Raw genomic sequence first — 16,417 nt, 5'->3', positions numbered from 1 at the left:
ACATCTAAGCTGACTGAAAAATGTACAATTATATGAACCAATAAAACAAATTTTAAATAATACCTCTATACATGAAATAGAATTATGAGTTTCAGTTTTAAAAAATGAGAGTTCAGAGAGTAGAAACTACTTTTGAACAGACACCATCACCTTAAACATGAGGAGATCCAATGTTGCCAAACTGCCTTTTAACACCACCACTAGATATAGCTTTTAGGGAATTTAAGAATGTTAGGAGACTTTGCTTTCAATTACAAAAGCCCATCTGAACGCACCCTTCACGGGCTGAAGGTGAAGAAATTAAGAACTGAAAGACATGACACTTGTCTTCATTAAACTGTACTTTGGCATTTATTATCCCAGTCACATGTGTTCAAATGAGCTTCAATGCTTGTAAGCAAAGCTGGTCTCAGACAGTAACCAGGCTAAGACTGAGGCCCTACGCAACCTGTAAACCCATGAAAGATCACCCTGATAGCTGCCAAGTTCCCACCGTAGACTGGTTACTCTAGAGAATGCTTGCCCTTCACTCCCATGGCCCAGAAGTCTGGGCGGTACACACTTAATAATGGAACAGGAGCTTTCTAAAAACTGGCCCCATCCTCCTCACCCGTCAGAGCTCTATGTTATTCCCCAACAGGGAGCTAAAATGCTGCAGCTGCTGGTTTTGTGTTTCCTCCCCCAACCCCAACCCCCAGTGGTTGTTTTTTGTTTGTTTTTTTTTAATGTTTTTAGCTGTTTGAATTCATTTAGTTAATGTGTCCCTGGGTTTTTTAGTCAAGGGCACAGTGCTACAATATCACACATCAAATAGAACAGGATGTCAATAAGGGAATTCTAACTTTCAAGGTCCCATGTTCGAGGCCTGATTTCTAAAACCTTTGGAACCCCATTAACCAAAATGGGCCATGGAATAGAGCAGGCAATTACAAGATTTGTTAGATCAACATCAGTTACACTGAGAGTACTGAACAGCCATGATTCAGATGTGCTTTGGCGAGTGCAAATGCTAGTTCAGCAACAGTGCATTTGAGAACTTGCCATCATGAAAGGTAGGAGCAACAATGGAAAAGTTATCTTATGCTACTCTTCCTCAAAAAGCAAATACAAAAAAAGCAAAAACAAGAACAAAAACAGCATCCCAATGGAGCCTGCCTTGAAAAAGACTGTCTTAGACTCCCTTGGAAAAGAGGTCAGATTGCTTTTGCTTAAGGAGAAAGGGGGCTTGTATAGACCTCACCAGGTTTAGAGAAATCATGAAGGAGGGACCCAAGAAGTGGTCTGCAGGCTTCTCGTTGGAGGCTTGTCAGACAACGATATCCAATTCTAGAAGAGCCAAATTTGCTATGGCTACCAGATCCAGAGACAACACACACAAGCAAACCACATTCATCATTTTCTTTTCTTTCTTTCCTTTTTTTTTGAATATGTGACTGGGATACTAACAGAAAATGCAGTTTAATGTAATTAAATAGAAAAGCATTACAGAGTGGGCACAATGAATTGAATAAGGACTTTGTATTCCACTTAGCAGTCATGCACACTGGTGACCAAGAAAGGATTTATAATTCATTGTCAAAAATCCTTTTAAATGGTCAGTCTTTTTAAAGGATGGCTGCAGCAGAACAAGGCAAACTGAATACTGGAATGAGATGGAAAAGTCAACATCACCTAAAGAATAGTTTTGTGTTTTCTCTTGGATGTCTTTCCAGAAGAGAATTCAGGGTCTATTTATATTTTCTGCTATAATTCTCTATCAAGAGCAGTCTGGGGTGGAGAACAGCGCTAGACTAGGCCCACAGCTAGGGAAGAGCTGCTCTCTAACAATTCCCAGGATTGGGCCCAAGGCCCATTTCTGGGGCAGAGGGGAGGCATTGCCCATACGGGAAAGGCAATGTAAGGACAACATGGATGACTTCAAACTTTGAATCTCTCATAGGAAAGCCTAGAGACTGTGGCCTACTCCTCATTGGAGAAAAAAAAAAAAATGAAGGAATTTCTTAAAGTGGAAAAAAATGGTCTTAGCTCCTGTTTTTACCTGCAACAGGTGTCAACTGCTGATTGAGCATCCCCATTGGTGTTGGTGGTGGCACCACCCCCATGAGAGCCCCCACAGGGGTGCCTGCTCGGGGAGAAGCACTCGGCTGCTGTTGCTGTGCTGCTCGCTCTCTCTCCTGCTGCTCAGCAACTTTAGCTGCCCGCTCTGTAAAGGCATTTCAGATTTTCAATTCTGTTTTTAACCCAGGAATTCAAAATACCATCCATTGCATTCAACAGGACTAATAAAAACACAGGCAACAGTTCTGTCTCAATGGAAGGAACAGTAGATGACTAGTCTCAACACAGGAGGATTCGGGCTGATTTCACTTGGTAAACTAGAGTCCAGCTTTCCTATCCCATCTTGAGAACTGGTCTGCAAAGATTTCAAGAATGTTAAGACTTCAACACACATTCAGAAAGCACAGATTTTGTTTAAACACGTCACCAGCGAAACCAACATGGTTAATCTCACAAGGCACCCTGAAGATGAGAAGCGCTACCATTATTCTAGTATTAAAAGCATTGCAAATTATTTATAATTTCAATGTGAAGCAATTCCATGGCCCATTATAATTTTTGGCACAATTGTTACTTACTATATTTTCCTGCCTCCTTGCACCCAATTTTATTAAAATTTGAGGATTCTTGTTATTAGTGTCATGGGATTTTTAGCAGCTGAAGAAAATTAACTCTGTAAGGGAAAAGTAGTTCACTGCCTCTCCACAAGGTTTTAGAGACATTAAATGCTAATTTCTACATTCTAATGAAGCAAAGAGGTCATGTTTAATAAACCCCAAAGGAAAAAAAACCCCGATACTCAAGGCTATAGTCATCAAAAGAAGGGAATTACATATACACATATGAAGCAATGGACAATATAGTAACAGAACCAGGTTTCCTGAAGCTGAGCAGTTCAATACTGACCATAAATCATCCTATATAAGCAAAAGTTCCAAAATTCACTATCATTTCATCTGAAATGCAAGAGGAGCATTTGCTTGTGCCAGTTCTGGGCTCTGGAACACACCTTCCTATACCCCTCACTCCTGTGAGCTTTTTTGCCTTCATCTCCATAGCCAGTAGCCCCAATGATCACATTCCATCTTTTTAGGAGCTAACAGGCTGGACCCTTACTAGGGAACTCTAGAAATGTGTATTCCCAAAGCTCCCACAATACAGGGCTTATTTTGCTTCACCATTCATAAATAAGCAATCTTCCCCACTCTTCATCTGGGAAAACTGAGGCTAGAATACAGGCAGTGACTTGTCCAAAGATATAGAGAGAACCAGCAACCTGTGGCCCCGACTCCTGGTATCACACTCCAACTGCTACACACTGACCCTCCAGCATGGAATTCAGAAGGCCTACCACTGGCTGGTCTATGGAGGGGAAAAATAACCCGAGGTCACATGGCTTTAAAAGAGTCAAGAAGCAATAGCTCCAGTCCCCCTTTATGTAAGAATGTGAAAATCAAACAAATCAAACCTTTGGCCTTGACACAGTTGCCTGCATAGGCTTGTCATCACTCACTAATACTGTCCCAGTTTACAGATCCTCTGTACAATGAACGTGAGGATAAAGGCCATTTAAACAACCTATTTATTTCCTTGAGCTATCAGTGATCTAGACCCTGCACATTAAATTCTAGTATTTTCATTATACAAATGATACAGTAAAATGGGAGAGCAAAGAAATGGAGCTGAAAATAGAAAAATTCAGGCCTGTGGATCAAAGACAAGACTGGCTATTGTTGGCTCTTTCTGGGAGGAGCCCACTTGGGCTGTCTTAGAAAAGAAAGTTATTAAGCGAAACCAGCTAAACTCCAAACTTTGGGTTTTGAATTCAATGGGTCAAAACAAAAGTTCAGTTTTTGTGTCTCAGACAGACATTGCTGCGTCTCATCATTCACTCTCACTTGGTTCTCAGGAATCCCAGCCACCCTTTAATTGTGGGATGATGTCCCAGGAGCTATCAGTTCTTCCTCTTTTCAGCCCTGCTCCAGCATTTTTACTTTTACATTATCTCCTTGTTCACACTTTAAGTAATCAGCCATGTAGTATTAGCTTCATTTACCCTGGACCAGGTTTTATACCCATGTGAGCTTCATTCCAACACTTCTCCAACTGAGTGATATATTTGGTTTTAACCTTTACTACGGTCAGAAATACCAAAGCTCTCCAAAGTTCTAAGTTCTTGTAAAACTGAATAGGGCTTCTCAAAGTATATTCTATAAAATATTAGTTCTTTAGGATATTAACAGATAATATATGAATACTTGGCCACGTTTAAGAAAGTGCCAGGTGAAAAAAAAACACAGGTTCTTTACTGTAGGCCTTAAAGATTTTAACTAAGAATAGGCACTGTAAGTTGCCAAGAGAAAAAAGTGTCTGGAGTGCTTCTCAACTAGTTTTGCCACAGTGCTTTTCGGCTGAGCATCTTGTAGGATTAGGTTTCTGCAGAAGATCTTTGGGGAAGCCTGCCAGGTAATTTTATAATAAGCAATCAATTATAATAACTGAAAAGATTTTTTTTTTTTTAAAAAAGAGCCCTTTTATTTTTAGAAACTCCATACACTTTAATAAAGGAGGCAGCCTTAACAATTAATTTCTTTATGTTTGATGGAAAATAATAGATTTGGACTCGGCCAAGCAGAGTAATAGTGGACCACTATGTTCAACCACTGAGAGATGGCCCTAAACTGGCAAAATAAACCATTACATATAATTCCAAATGGAAATAATACAGCTCCAAGGGCAAAGGTCCTGACTAATCTGATGTTTACTACTTATTTCTTTATTAAAGCCTTGACTGATAGTAAAAAACAAACAGAAAAACAAAAAATCTCTCTCAAGTATTTTATCCCTAATGGCTAAGAATCATCAAATCCTTAAATTATATAGCTCATGGCCCAAAATGATTTCATTATAGAGTATGAGGCAGATGAGCTTTATCAAAGAGATTCCAAGTGCCTTAAAAGTAACTATGAATGCAGACACAGCACAGCCCAGGACTGACCTAGGAAACCAAGTGTTTCAGCCAAGCTTCAAGATGAAGTTTAAACATATGGCTTATCAAGAGCCATAATAGAAGACCACCGATACTAAAAGCTCACTTTCAGATGAATTTTAAGCAAAATTATATTTAATATCCCTGTACAATCATTCCCCAGCTTAACATGTATGCTCACAGGACTCAATGAAAGAAGAAAATCATGCAATTTTTAATAACAAAATATTGGTTTGAGAGATTTAAAAAAAACAAACACCCCAGGATCAGAGGCCAAGTCAGGGGCAGTGCTTGCTCAGTCAGGACAAGGCTGGTATTTAAACTGCTGGATGGGAGCCATTTGAGACAGTCCCCAGCACAATGTTCATGTACAAGTGGTAAGAATAAGAGAGTAAAACCTGTCTATGCACATGCATTCCTGAAAACATCCCCTTGCTTAGAAAGGTGAGACAGTTGTGTCTAGTCTCTATTTACCTTCATATTCAGCTTTCTTAGCTGTCTCAAGGTTTCTCCATTCTGTCCCCACCAGTCGGCTGAGCTCCCCAAAAGAGTAGTCTGGATGCTGGGCCTTAATCACAGCTCTCATCTCACTGCTGAACAGGATGTAGCCACTCATGTTGATTTTCCGTTTGGAGCTTTCCTTCTTTGCACTGCCTTTGGCAGACTTTGGGGTAGACTGTAAGACAGAAAGCTCTTAGAGTGCATCAGAACATTGTATTTGGTTAACTGCTCAAAGTTTCTGGAAGCCAGGAACTTTTGATTCAATAGTTACTATTTTATAAACATGTTCAGTTTATAGAAAGCCATTTCCTTGGTTAAAACACAGCTCTTCCTTGCCTCTTACCATATAAGAAATAAACGGAAATTTCACTGAATTCCATGACTGCAATCTGTAATGGTGACCTCATAATTAAGTCTTGAGAAAATTCTAAATGAGAAAAAAACACCAACAGGGATCACCTCAACCAAAAAAATGAGGTCCTAAAGAAGAAGAAACTAAAAAGATAGAGGGAATAAAAGATAAGAGTACCAGAATGATGCTGTTCCTTACTGCTTTTCTTCAACACAAGGCAAGGAGAACTTTCTAACTAAACCTGCCATTAAAAACAGCAATGTATGAAATTAAAAAAATATATTAAACTTTAAATAATTAATGGCACTGAGGAAAAGAAATCTGTTTCTTCTTGCAGAATTCTAGGCTGAAACTCATATACAGGGGCTGGACATCTCCTTACTTTGGTTTGAGTCTGCTGCAAACCAAAGTTGGGAATAAGACAAATAGCCGGAACTTGTCACCTTCACCTGTGGGGGTGTGTACGGCATGAGATCCAGCTCACTGGCCAAGGGAGTCTGAAGCTGAGGCAGAGAAGGAGGCTCAATGACCTCACTATCCTCTTCTCCCAGCTCTTCAATATCATCATCTCCACCTTCTAACTCAGCAAATTTAGCTTCTAGGAACTGGATCTTCTTTTCCAACAAAGGTGAAGGCTCCTTCTGAGGAACAATTGGTTTTCTAGAAGAAGTGACATAAAAAGAAAATCAGCTAACAAAACTCCAGAACTAGTCAGAAAGCAGTGTTCTACCTTAATGCCTAGAAATGACTGCCTGCAATCTGCAGTGTACACTCTGTCAGCAAGGAAAATAACGTTAAGTGTGTATTTATAAAGCCATACCTACTTACAGATGCTTTGAAAAACATTCTTTTAAAAGTGTATGTATATATATATGGATTTCAGAGAGGAAGGGAGAGGTAGAGATAGAAACATCAGTGAGAGAGAATCATTGATTGGCTGCCTCTTGCATGCCCCCTACTGGGGATCGAGCCTGCAACCCGGGCATGTGCCCTTGACCAGAACTGAACCTGGGACTATTCAGTCCGCAGGCCGACGCTCTATCCACTGAGCCAAACCAGCTAGGGTCAGATGCTTGTTTTTAAAGGATTTTGCTGAATACCCACAAAAATACTAGGTCCAAAGTTAGGATCTAGTTGCCCATATAGTAAAAATAATTTTTGTAATTTGTGAACCGTGTAATCTTAAGACTATGAACCAGAACCAAAGATTTCTGCCTCCACATTGTAATTACTGGAGTTTAGGCCAATAGGCACCATTAGATCAGTTACCACATCTTAGCAGATTATGAGGATTTCTTTTAATCTTTAACTAGCCCTGGCTGGTTTCGCTCAGTGGTTAGAGTGCCAGCCCACAGACCAAGGGGATGTGAGTTCGATTCCCCGTCAAGGGCACATACCTCAGTTGCAGGTTCAATTCCCGGCCCCGGTCAGGGTGCGAGAAGGAGGCAGCCAATTGATGTGTGTCTCATGTCAATGTCTCTCTCTCTCTCCTTCCCACCCACCCCCCTTCCATGCTCTTTAAAAATCAATGAAGCTCGGCTCGATCAACAGTGTGGGGTGTGTAAGAGGCAGCCAATCAATGATTCTCTCTCATCATTGATGTTTCTATCTCTCATCCCCTCTCCTTTCCTCTCTAAAATCAATAAAAATATATTTTTAAAAATCAATGAAAAAAATATCCTCACTCTGGGGTGAGGATTAAATAAAAACATCTTTAACTAAATTAATGTTTTCTATTTAAAATGTATACTGATCTAGTTTAAAACATATTAAAAAAAAACAAACAAAAAAACCCCACCCTGCACTATACTACTTTGATATCAGTTTTACTATTAAAAGTCGAAGTGTTCTTTCTTCCTTAGTTTTCCAAGCTTTACCTGAAGTAATAAATTTCATCATCTACCACTTTAGCAGAGAGTGAAAACCTCTTCAGTCCCTTGAATTTCTTCATTTGCTTATCACTCTCGTTGTAGCGGCTCTCACAAAGCAAAACGTCATTTTCTGGTATTTCAGTTGGTCTGCAGGAGAGGAAGTCCTTGAATGACAACACAGCACACTTTCCTGAAAGAGCAAATTGGAGAGAAGTCAGAGTACACTGTGGTCATAGCTAACAATTATTTCCAATTTTTATTTTTAAATTAATACAACCATCTGAGTCAAAAGTCAGAAGATTTAAAGCAGGGGTCCTCAAACTACGGCCCGCGGGCCACATGCAAATACAAATATTGTATTTGTTCCTGTTCTGTTTTTTTACTTCAAAATAAGATATGTGCAGTGTGCATAGTAATTTGTTCATAGTTTTTTTTTTTTAAACTATAGTCCGGCCCTCCAACGGTCTGAGGGACAGTGAACTGGCCCCCTGTTTAAAAAGTCTGAGGACCCCTGATTTAAAGGGTATATACAAGCATTAGGATAAACATGTAGATTAATGCAACAGAATTGAAAATAATAGAAATTAACTGGTACAACTGGGTTTTTATGGAAAATTGATGGACAAGGATGCCAAGACAATTCACTGGGAAAGAATGGTCTCTTCAACAGATAGCACTGGGACAACTGGACTTCTATATGCGAAAGAACTGAGTTCGAAACTGACTTTATACCATATACAAAAATTAACTCAAGATGCATCAAAGATCTAAATGTAAAAGCTACAACTCTTAAAAACTCTTAACATAAAACATACTAGTAGTAGGTGTAAATCTTTGTGACCTTTTATTAGGCAACAGTTTCATAGATGTGCTATTAAAATCACAAGCAGCCAAAGATAAACTGGACTTTATCAAAATTAAAAATTTTTGTGCTTTGAAAGACACGATCATGAAAGTAAAAAGATAACCCAACGAACCCAGAAATATCTGCAAATCATATCTCTGGTAAGAGTTTAGTATTAAGAATATATAAAGACTTCCTACAACAATAACAAGACAAATAACCCAATTAAAAAACAGGCAAAGGGCCATGCCCATTGTGGGTCAGTTAGTTGGATGTCAGTCATGCACTAGGAAGTTGCTGGTTCGATTCCAAGTCAAGGCCACATGCCCAGGTTGTGGGCTCAATTCCGGTTAGGGGGTGTGCGGGAGACAGCCAATCAATGTTGTACTCTCCCATCGATATTTTTCTCTCTCTCTCCCTATCCCTTCCTCTCTCTAAAAGTCAATAAACTATTCTTTTTAAAAAAAGTTTAAAAAAATAGGCAAAGGCTCTGAATAGACATTTCTCCAGAAAAGATATACAAATGACCAAAAGATGCTCAACATCATTAATCATAAGGGAAATTAAAAAAAAAATCACAATGAGATACTATTTCAAACCCATTAGGATGGCTATTACACTAAAAAAATAATAATAAGTGTTGACAAGGATGTGGAGTAACTGGAACCCTGATGGGAATGTAAAATATTATAGCTGCTGTGGAAAACAGTTTGGCAGTTTCTCTAAAAGTTAAATACAGTTGTATATGTAGTACTCTTTGTAATACTTTAAGCAATAAAACAAAATTAAAAAAAAAAAGTTAAATACAATTGCTATATAATCCAGCAAATCTACTGCTTGATAAATACCCAAAAGAACTGAAAGCAGGAACTCATATAGATACTATACATCAATTTTCATAGCAACATTATTCACAATGGCCAAAAGGTAGAAATCACCTACATGCCCATCAACAGATAAATGAATTAACCAAATATTAAAAATATATACAATCATAAATGATTTTAATTACTACAGTGTTATCATGTTTTAATATATGGTAAGGATCAACCACCCCCCCAACCCCCATTCACTATGCTTTTCAGAATTTTCCTGATTTTTATTTTATATTTTGACATGATTTTAAAAATCAGTTTATTTAGCCGAAACCGGTTTGGCTCAGTGGATAGAGCGTCGGCCTGTGGATTGAAAGGTCCCAGGTTCGATTCCGGTCAAGGGCATGTACCTGGGTTGCGGGCACATCCCCAGTAGGAGATGTGCAGGAGGCAGCTGATGGAAGTTTCTCTCATCATCAATGTTTCTAACTCTCTCTCTCTCTCTCTCTCTCTCTCTCTCTCTCTCTCTCTCCCTTCCTCTCTGTAAAAAATCAATAAAATATATTTTAAAAAAAATCAGTTTATTTAGTCCCAACTTTGTTACAAGAAAATTTTAATTGGCTTATCTACTGGGAATCACATTATAAAGATTAATTTAGAGAGAATGAATATTTCTGTGACGTTGAGATTTTTTAGTCAAGCACATGGTATGCCTTTCAATTTGTTCAACTGATTTCCTTTTAAATGCATTAAAGATAGCATTTAAAAACTTTCTTTATAGAGATGTGACACAAATACTATAAAATTTATCCCAAGGTATCATATTTTGAAATTAGTGAATTCTTAAACAAAATTGATTTGTTAGTTTTATACTCAACCATCTTACTGAATGTCATGGTTGTACAATGGATTCTCTTAAATTTCCATCTACTTAATTTCCTTATTTTAAATTTCTGGCTCTTACTTCTAACTGCACTGGCTAGTGCCTCCAAAACTAAGTTTAATAAAAGTGATAAGAAAATCCCTATTTTGATCTTGATCTTAATAGGAGTGTTCATTACTAACAATTTAGCAATACTTGTAAAACTTGTAACAATAGGTCAGAAACATTTTAGAAGCTTAAAATAGCTATAGTTACTATCACTTCCTTGGACTTACATAATACTTTATTTATATAATCCAAGGCTTTTCAATTCAGAGAAGGAACAGTTTTAATTTTCTATATTTTGCAGAAGGAAAAATAAAAATTGGAAAGGGTAAAAATTCTTCTCACAGCTAAAAAGTAAAAATGACTGATATCCTTGGAATGCATATAGTATCTCTGTGCCCTGCTGACTGGCCCTCAAAAGACAGAGAAAGATAAAAGTTTAGAAAGCGGACTTTCAAAAATGGCGACCAGCAGGAAGTTAGGGAGGGAGAGAGTGTGAGAGCGCAAGGAAGTGATAGAGGAGTGTGTGGACGCGTGTGGTGTGTGTGTATGAGCTAGGGACAGTTAGATTCTGCAGGTCTTCTAAGGGGCTGCTAAACCGGGCAGTCTTAGGTGGCGGAGTCCTGCTCCCTGCGCGGACACTCCTGGGCGGCCAGCACAGGCACAGCGACCACGCCATCTTGGGGAACAGAGCTGCTGGAGACTAGGATCCTGGCCTCAGCACCACCCAGTCTGATCTCAGACACATACCAGGACCCTGCAGCCACCGGGGACAGAAACCTGTGACCACAGCTACAGACCTGCGGACACCAAAAGTTCAGAAATCCCCGCGGCAGATCCGTGAGTAACAGAGGCCATCACCCCTTCCCGCAGGCTTGCGGGCAGCACCAGAGTAACTAACTGATAGACCCACCCCTTGCCGGGGCCTCAGTGCTCCAGGAACTTTAGCCTGGAAGTGCGCAAGCACCTTGGAACTGATCCCGCATAGGGCCGGGCTCAGGAGTCCTGGGCTGGGGGCAAACGCGCGAACCCCAGGAACTGACGGAGCCTATGCGCACTGCCAACTTCTGAGCCCTGGGCTGGGAGCAATCACGCGAACACCGGGAATTTGCCCCGCGTATCACAGGCCCAGGGATCCCGATTCTCTGGGCAGGAGGTAGCACCAAGCACCAGTGACTTGACTGTGTTTCTTTTCACCTGCGCCTGAGATCCTGATTTCCTGTGCATTCATACTAAGAGCCAGTGACTCCAATTCCTGGTGCAAGGGCACACAGGGACCCTGATTCTCAAAGCAAGGTCGCGAAGCTACAGAGACTCTGATACTGGATCCTGGGGAACTCTGACTCCTGGCGCACGCTAGGGGGCTCTGGTTTTCAACACGCTTCAGGGGGGTCTCTGTTTCAGCACGGTGCAGGCAGGGTCCCTGATTCTAAGGGCGCGAACGGGGCCACATTGAGCGCTGACAACACTGACTCTGAGCGAGCCTGGTTCCCACCAACCCACAACAACCACACATCTTAGTGTCAGAGCTCTTCAGTGACACTAGGGTGATGGGAGGCTCCCACTGCACACGGCCCAGGCCCACGCAACTCGACATTTGAACCATCGGGAGATAATCAGAATGAAGAGACGAAACAACACCCAGAGGAAAGACAATGAGGAGTCGCCAAGAAAGGAAATTAATGAAGTTGAAGCATGCAACATGACAGAAAAATAATTCAGAATAATGGTTGTACAATTCATTCACCGGATAGATGAGAAAATCAACAACCTATGCAAGAATCAGGAAGAAATGAAAAATGACATAGCTACAATCAAAAACACCATGGAAAGTTTCAACAGCAGACTAGAAGAAGCAGAGGACCGAATTAGTGAATTAGATGATAAGGCAGAGAAACAAGCTCAATCTGAACAGCAACTGGAGAAAAAAATTAAAAAGCAGGAGGAGAGCCTAAGGGAGCTTCGGGACAACATGAAACGAAGTAACATACGCATAATAGGGCTGCAAGAAGGACAAGAAGAGCAACAAGGATTAGAAAATCTATTTGAAGAAATAATGTCAGAAAACTTCCCAGATATGGGGAAGAAAAAAGTTACACAAGTACAGAGAGTCCCAGGCAAGATGAACCCCAAAAGACCCACACCAAGACACGTCATAATAACGATGGCAAATGTACAAGACAAAGAGAGAATCTTAAAGGCTGTAAGAGAGAAACAGAGAGTTACCTACAAAGGATCCCCCATCAGATTATCAAATGATTTCTCAACAGAAACACATCAGGCCAGAAAAGAATGGACAGAAATTTACAAAGTGATGCAAAGCAAAGGACTGAATCCAAGAATACTCTATCCAGCAAGGCTATCATTCAAAATTGAAGGGGAAATAAGAAGCTTCACAGACAAAAAAAGGCTAAGGGAGTTTATCACCACCAAGCCAGCATTGCAAGAAATGCTAAAGGGACTGGTGTAAAAAGAAGAACTAAAAAGTCCAGAAAGAAAACAGCCACCAAAAAAAAATAGAAATGGCTACAAACAAGTACCTTTCAATAATAACTTTAAACGTAAATGGACTAAATGGTCCAATCAAAAGACATCGAGTGGCTGAATGGATAAAAAAACATGACCCATATATTTGCTGTCTAAAAGAGACCCACCTCATTAGAAGGTACTCACACAGACTGAAAGTGAAGGGATGGAAAAATATCTTTCAGGCAAATGGAAATGAAAAAAAGAGCTGGGGTAGCAATACTTATATCAGACAAAATAGACCTCAAAGTGAAGGCCATAACAAGAGATAAGGCCACTTCATAATACTAAAGGGATCAATACAACAAGAGGATATAACCCTGATAAACATATATGCACCCAATGCAGGAGCACCCACATACATAAGAAAACTCCTGGAAGATATCAGGGGAGAGATCGACAACAATACAATCATAGTAGGGGACTTTAATACACCACTGACATCACTGGATAAATCCGCTAGACAAAAACTCAGCAAAGAAACAGCAATCCTAAATGACTCACTAGATCAGATGGACTTAATTGACATCTAAAGAACACTTCACCCCAAAGCCACAAAATATACGTTCTTCTCAAGTGCTCATGGGACATCTTCAAAAATAGACCACATATTGGTTCACAAACAAAGTCTCCCCAAATTCAAGAACACTGAAATCATACCAAGCATCTTCTCAGACCACAAGGCCATAATATTAGAAATAAACTACAATAAAAACAACTCAAAATACTCAAACACTTGGAAGCTGAATAGCACGTTATTAAATATTGATTGGGTTACCAATGAGATCAAAGAAGAAATTAAAAACATCCTGGAAACTAATGACAATGAAAACACAACAATCCAAAACCTTTGGGACGCAATGAAAGCAGTCCTGAGAGGGAAGTTTATAGCTCTACAGGCCTATCTCAACAAACAAGAAAAAATGGTAGTAAATCATCTAAATCTACAGCTCAAAGAATTAGAAAGAGAGCAACAAGAAAAGCCCAGAGTGAGCAGAAGGAAGGAGATAATAAAGATTAGAGCAGAAATAAATGACATAGAGACCAAAAAAATAATACAGAAAATCAATGAAACAAAGAGCTGGTTCTTTAAAAGGATAAACAAGATTGACAAACCTCTAGCCAGGCTCACCAAGAAGCAAAGAGAAAGGACCCAAATCAACAAAATCAGAAATGATAGAGGCGAAATAACAACAGATCCCACAGAAATACAAATGATTGTTAAAAAATACTCTACTCCAACAAACTAGACAACCTGGAGGAAATGGACATATTCCTAGAAAAATACAACCTTCCAAAACTTAATCAGGAAGAATCTAAAAATCTCAATAGGCCAATAACTATGGAAGAAATTGAAGCAGTCATCAAAAAGCTTCCAGCAAACAAAAGCCCAGGACCAGACGGCTTCACAGGGGAGTTTTACCAAACATTCAAGGAAGAACTAAAACCTATCCTCCTCAGACTACTACAAAAAATCCAAGAGGAAGGAACACTTCCAAGCTCATTCTATGAAGCCAGCATCACTCTAATATCAAACCAGGTAAAGACAACACAATGAAAGAGAATGCCAGGCCAATATCCCTCATGAACACAGATGCCAAAATCCTCAACAAAATCTTAGCAGTACATCAGAAAGATCATACACCACGACCAAGTAGGATTTATCCCAGGGATGCAAGGATGGTACAATATCCGCAAATCAATAAACGTGATACATCACATAAACAAATTGAAAGAAAAAAACCACATAGTCATATCAATTGATGCAGAAAAAGTGTTTGACAAAATTCAACACCCATTTTTTTTTTTTAAATATATTTTATTGATTTTTTACAGAGAGGAAAGGAGAGGGATAGAGAGTCAGAAACATCGATGAGAGAGAAACATCAATCAGCCGCCTCCTGCACAACCCCTACTGGGGATGTGCCCACAACTCAGGTACATGCCCTTGACCGGAATCGAACCTGGGACCTTTCAGTCCGCAGGCCGACGCTCTATCCACTGAGCCAAACCGGTTTCGGCCAACACCCATTTTTGATAAAAACTCTCAGCAAGGTGGGAATTGAAGGATCATACCTCAACATAATAAAAGCCATATATGACAAACCCACAGCCAACATCATACTCAATGGACAAAAACTAACACCATTTGCCCTAAGAACAGGAACAAGACAGGGATGCCCACTCTCACCACTCCTGTTGGACATAGTACTGGAAGTATTAGCCACTGCAATTAGACAAGAAGAAGAAATAAAAGGCATCCAAATTGGAAAAGAAGAAGTAAAACTGTCCTTATTTGCAGATGACATGATATTATACTTAAAAAACCCTAAAGACTCCATCAATAAACTATTAGACTTAATAAATGAATTCGGCAATATAGCAGGATACAAAATTAACTCCAAAGCCAGCACAAGTAGCAGCCATCTGAAGACTGTTTTATAGCTTGTGCTGGGTAGCACTGGGCAGAACACAAATAGCAGCTGACTCTGGCCTGCACCTTCCAGGAAGCTCCAGAGCCAGTGAACCACGTGGACAGCTACTGACCACATTGAAGCATCACCCAACCACTTCTACAAGTGACAGTCAAGAGGCGGACTCAGCAGACACCAGAGCACTGTTTAAGTAAGTTCTGCTCCATGAGGTGGGCCCCACACAGTTGATACTCCACAGTGGTCACAGTCAGTCCTTGTAGCTGATCGACCTGGGGGTAAATCCCTCCCAACTGACATGTCAACAGCAATTAAAGCACAACTACAACTAGAGCATGTACACAGCCCACACAGGGCTAGAGGTGCACTTGAAGTACCCAGCTCGAGTGAACAGGGAGGCTGTGCCACTGGACCTTACAGGACACCTATTACATTAGGCCACTCTACCAAGTTTGGAATACGTAGCAGCTCTACCTAATACACAGAAATAAACATAGGAGGCTGCCAAAATGAGACAAAGAAACTGTCCCAAATGAAAAAACAGAACAAAAACTCCAGAAAAAGTACTAAACAAAATGGAGACAAGTAATCTATTAGATGCAGAGTTTAAAACACAGGTTATAAGAATGCTCAATGAACTTAAGGGAACAGGAGATAAACTCTAACAGCATAAAAAAGGACATGGAAACCATATGAAAGAACTAATCAGAGCCCTAGCAGGTTTGGCTCAGTGGATAGAGTGTTGGCCCGTGGACTAAAGGGTCCTGGTTTGATGCCAGTTGGGGGCACGTGCCTGGGTTGCAGGCTCGATCCTCCCAGTGGGGGGCATGCAGGAGGTGGCCTATTGGTGATTCTCTCTTATCATTGATGTTTCTGTCTCTCTCTCCCTCTCCCTTCCTCTTTGAAATAAATAAAAATATATTAAAGAAAAAAAAAAAGAACCAGTCAGAAATGAAGAATATACTAACTAAAATAAAGAATAATTTAAAGGGAATCAACAGGTAGAGGAGATGAAGCCAAGAATCAAAACAGTAATTTGGAATATAAGGAAGAAAAACACCCAATCAAAACAGAAAAAAAGGAAAAAGAATTAAAAAAAAT

At 39.9% G+C, this 16,417-nt stretch overlaps 1 protein-coding gene across 2 annotated transcripts in view; it reads right to left on the bottom strand.

Moving 5' to 3' along the window:
- PBRM1 (polybromo 1) overlaps positions 1-16,417 on the bottom strand; it is a 129,682-nt gene that overhangs the window by 8,686 nt on the left and 104,579 nt on the right. For both annotated transcript variants that reach the window (XM_081105995.1, XM_081105994.1), the window contains 4 exons: positions 7,778-7,961; positions 6,350-6,560; positions 5,522-5,723; positions 2,039-2,203 (listed from right to left, as the gene is read on the bottom strand). In XM_081105995.1, coding sequence (XP_080962121.1) covers positions 2,039-2,203; positions 5,522-5,723; positions 6,350-6,560; positions 7,778-7,961 — 762 coding nt within the window. The remainder of the gene's footprint in view (positions 1-2,038; positions 2,204-5,521; positions 5,724-6,349; positions 6,561-7,777; positions 7,962-16,417) is intronic.

This window comes from Myotis nattereri (genome assembly GCF_964212035.1).
Source record: "Myotis nattereri genome assembly, chromosome: 14".
NCBI lineage: Eukaryota > Metazoa > Chordata > Mammalia > Chiroptera > Vespertilionidae > Myotis > Myotis nattereri.
This window is presented reverse-complemented; position numbering and strand designations above follow the sequence as displayed.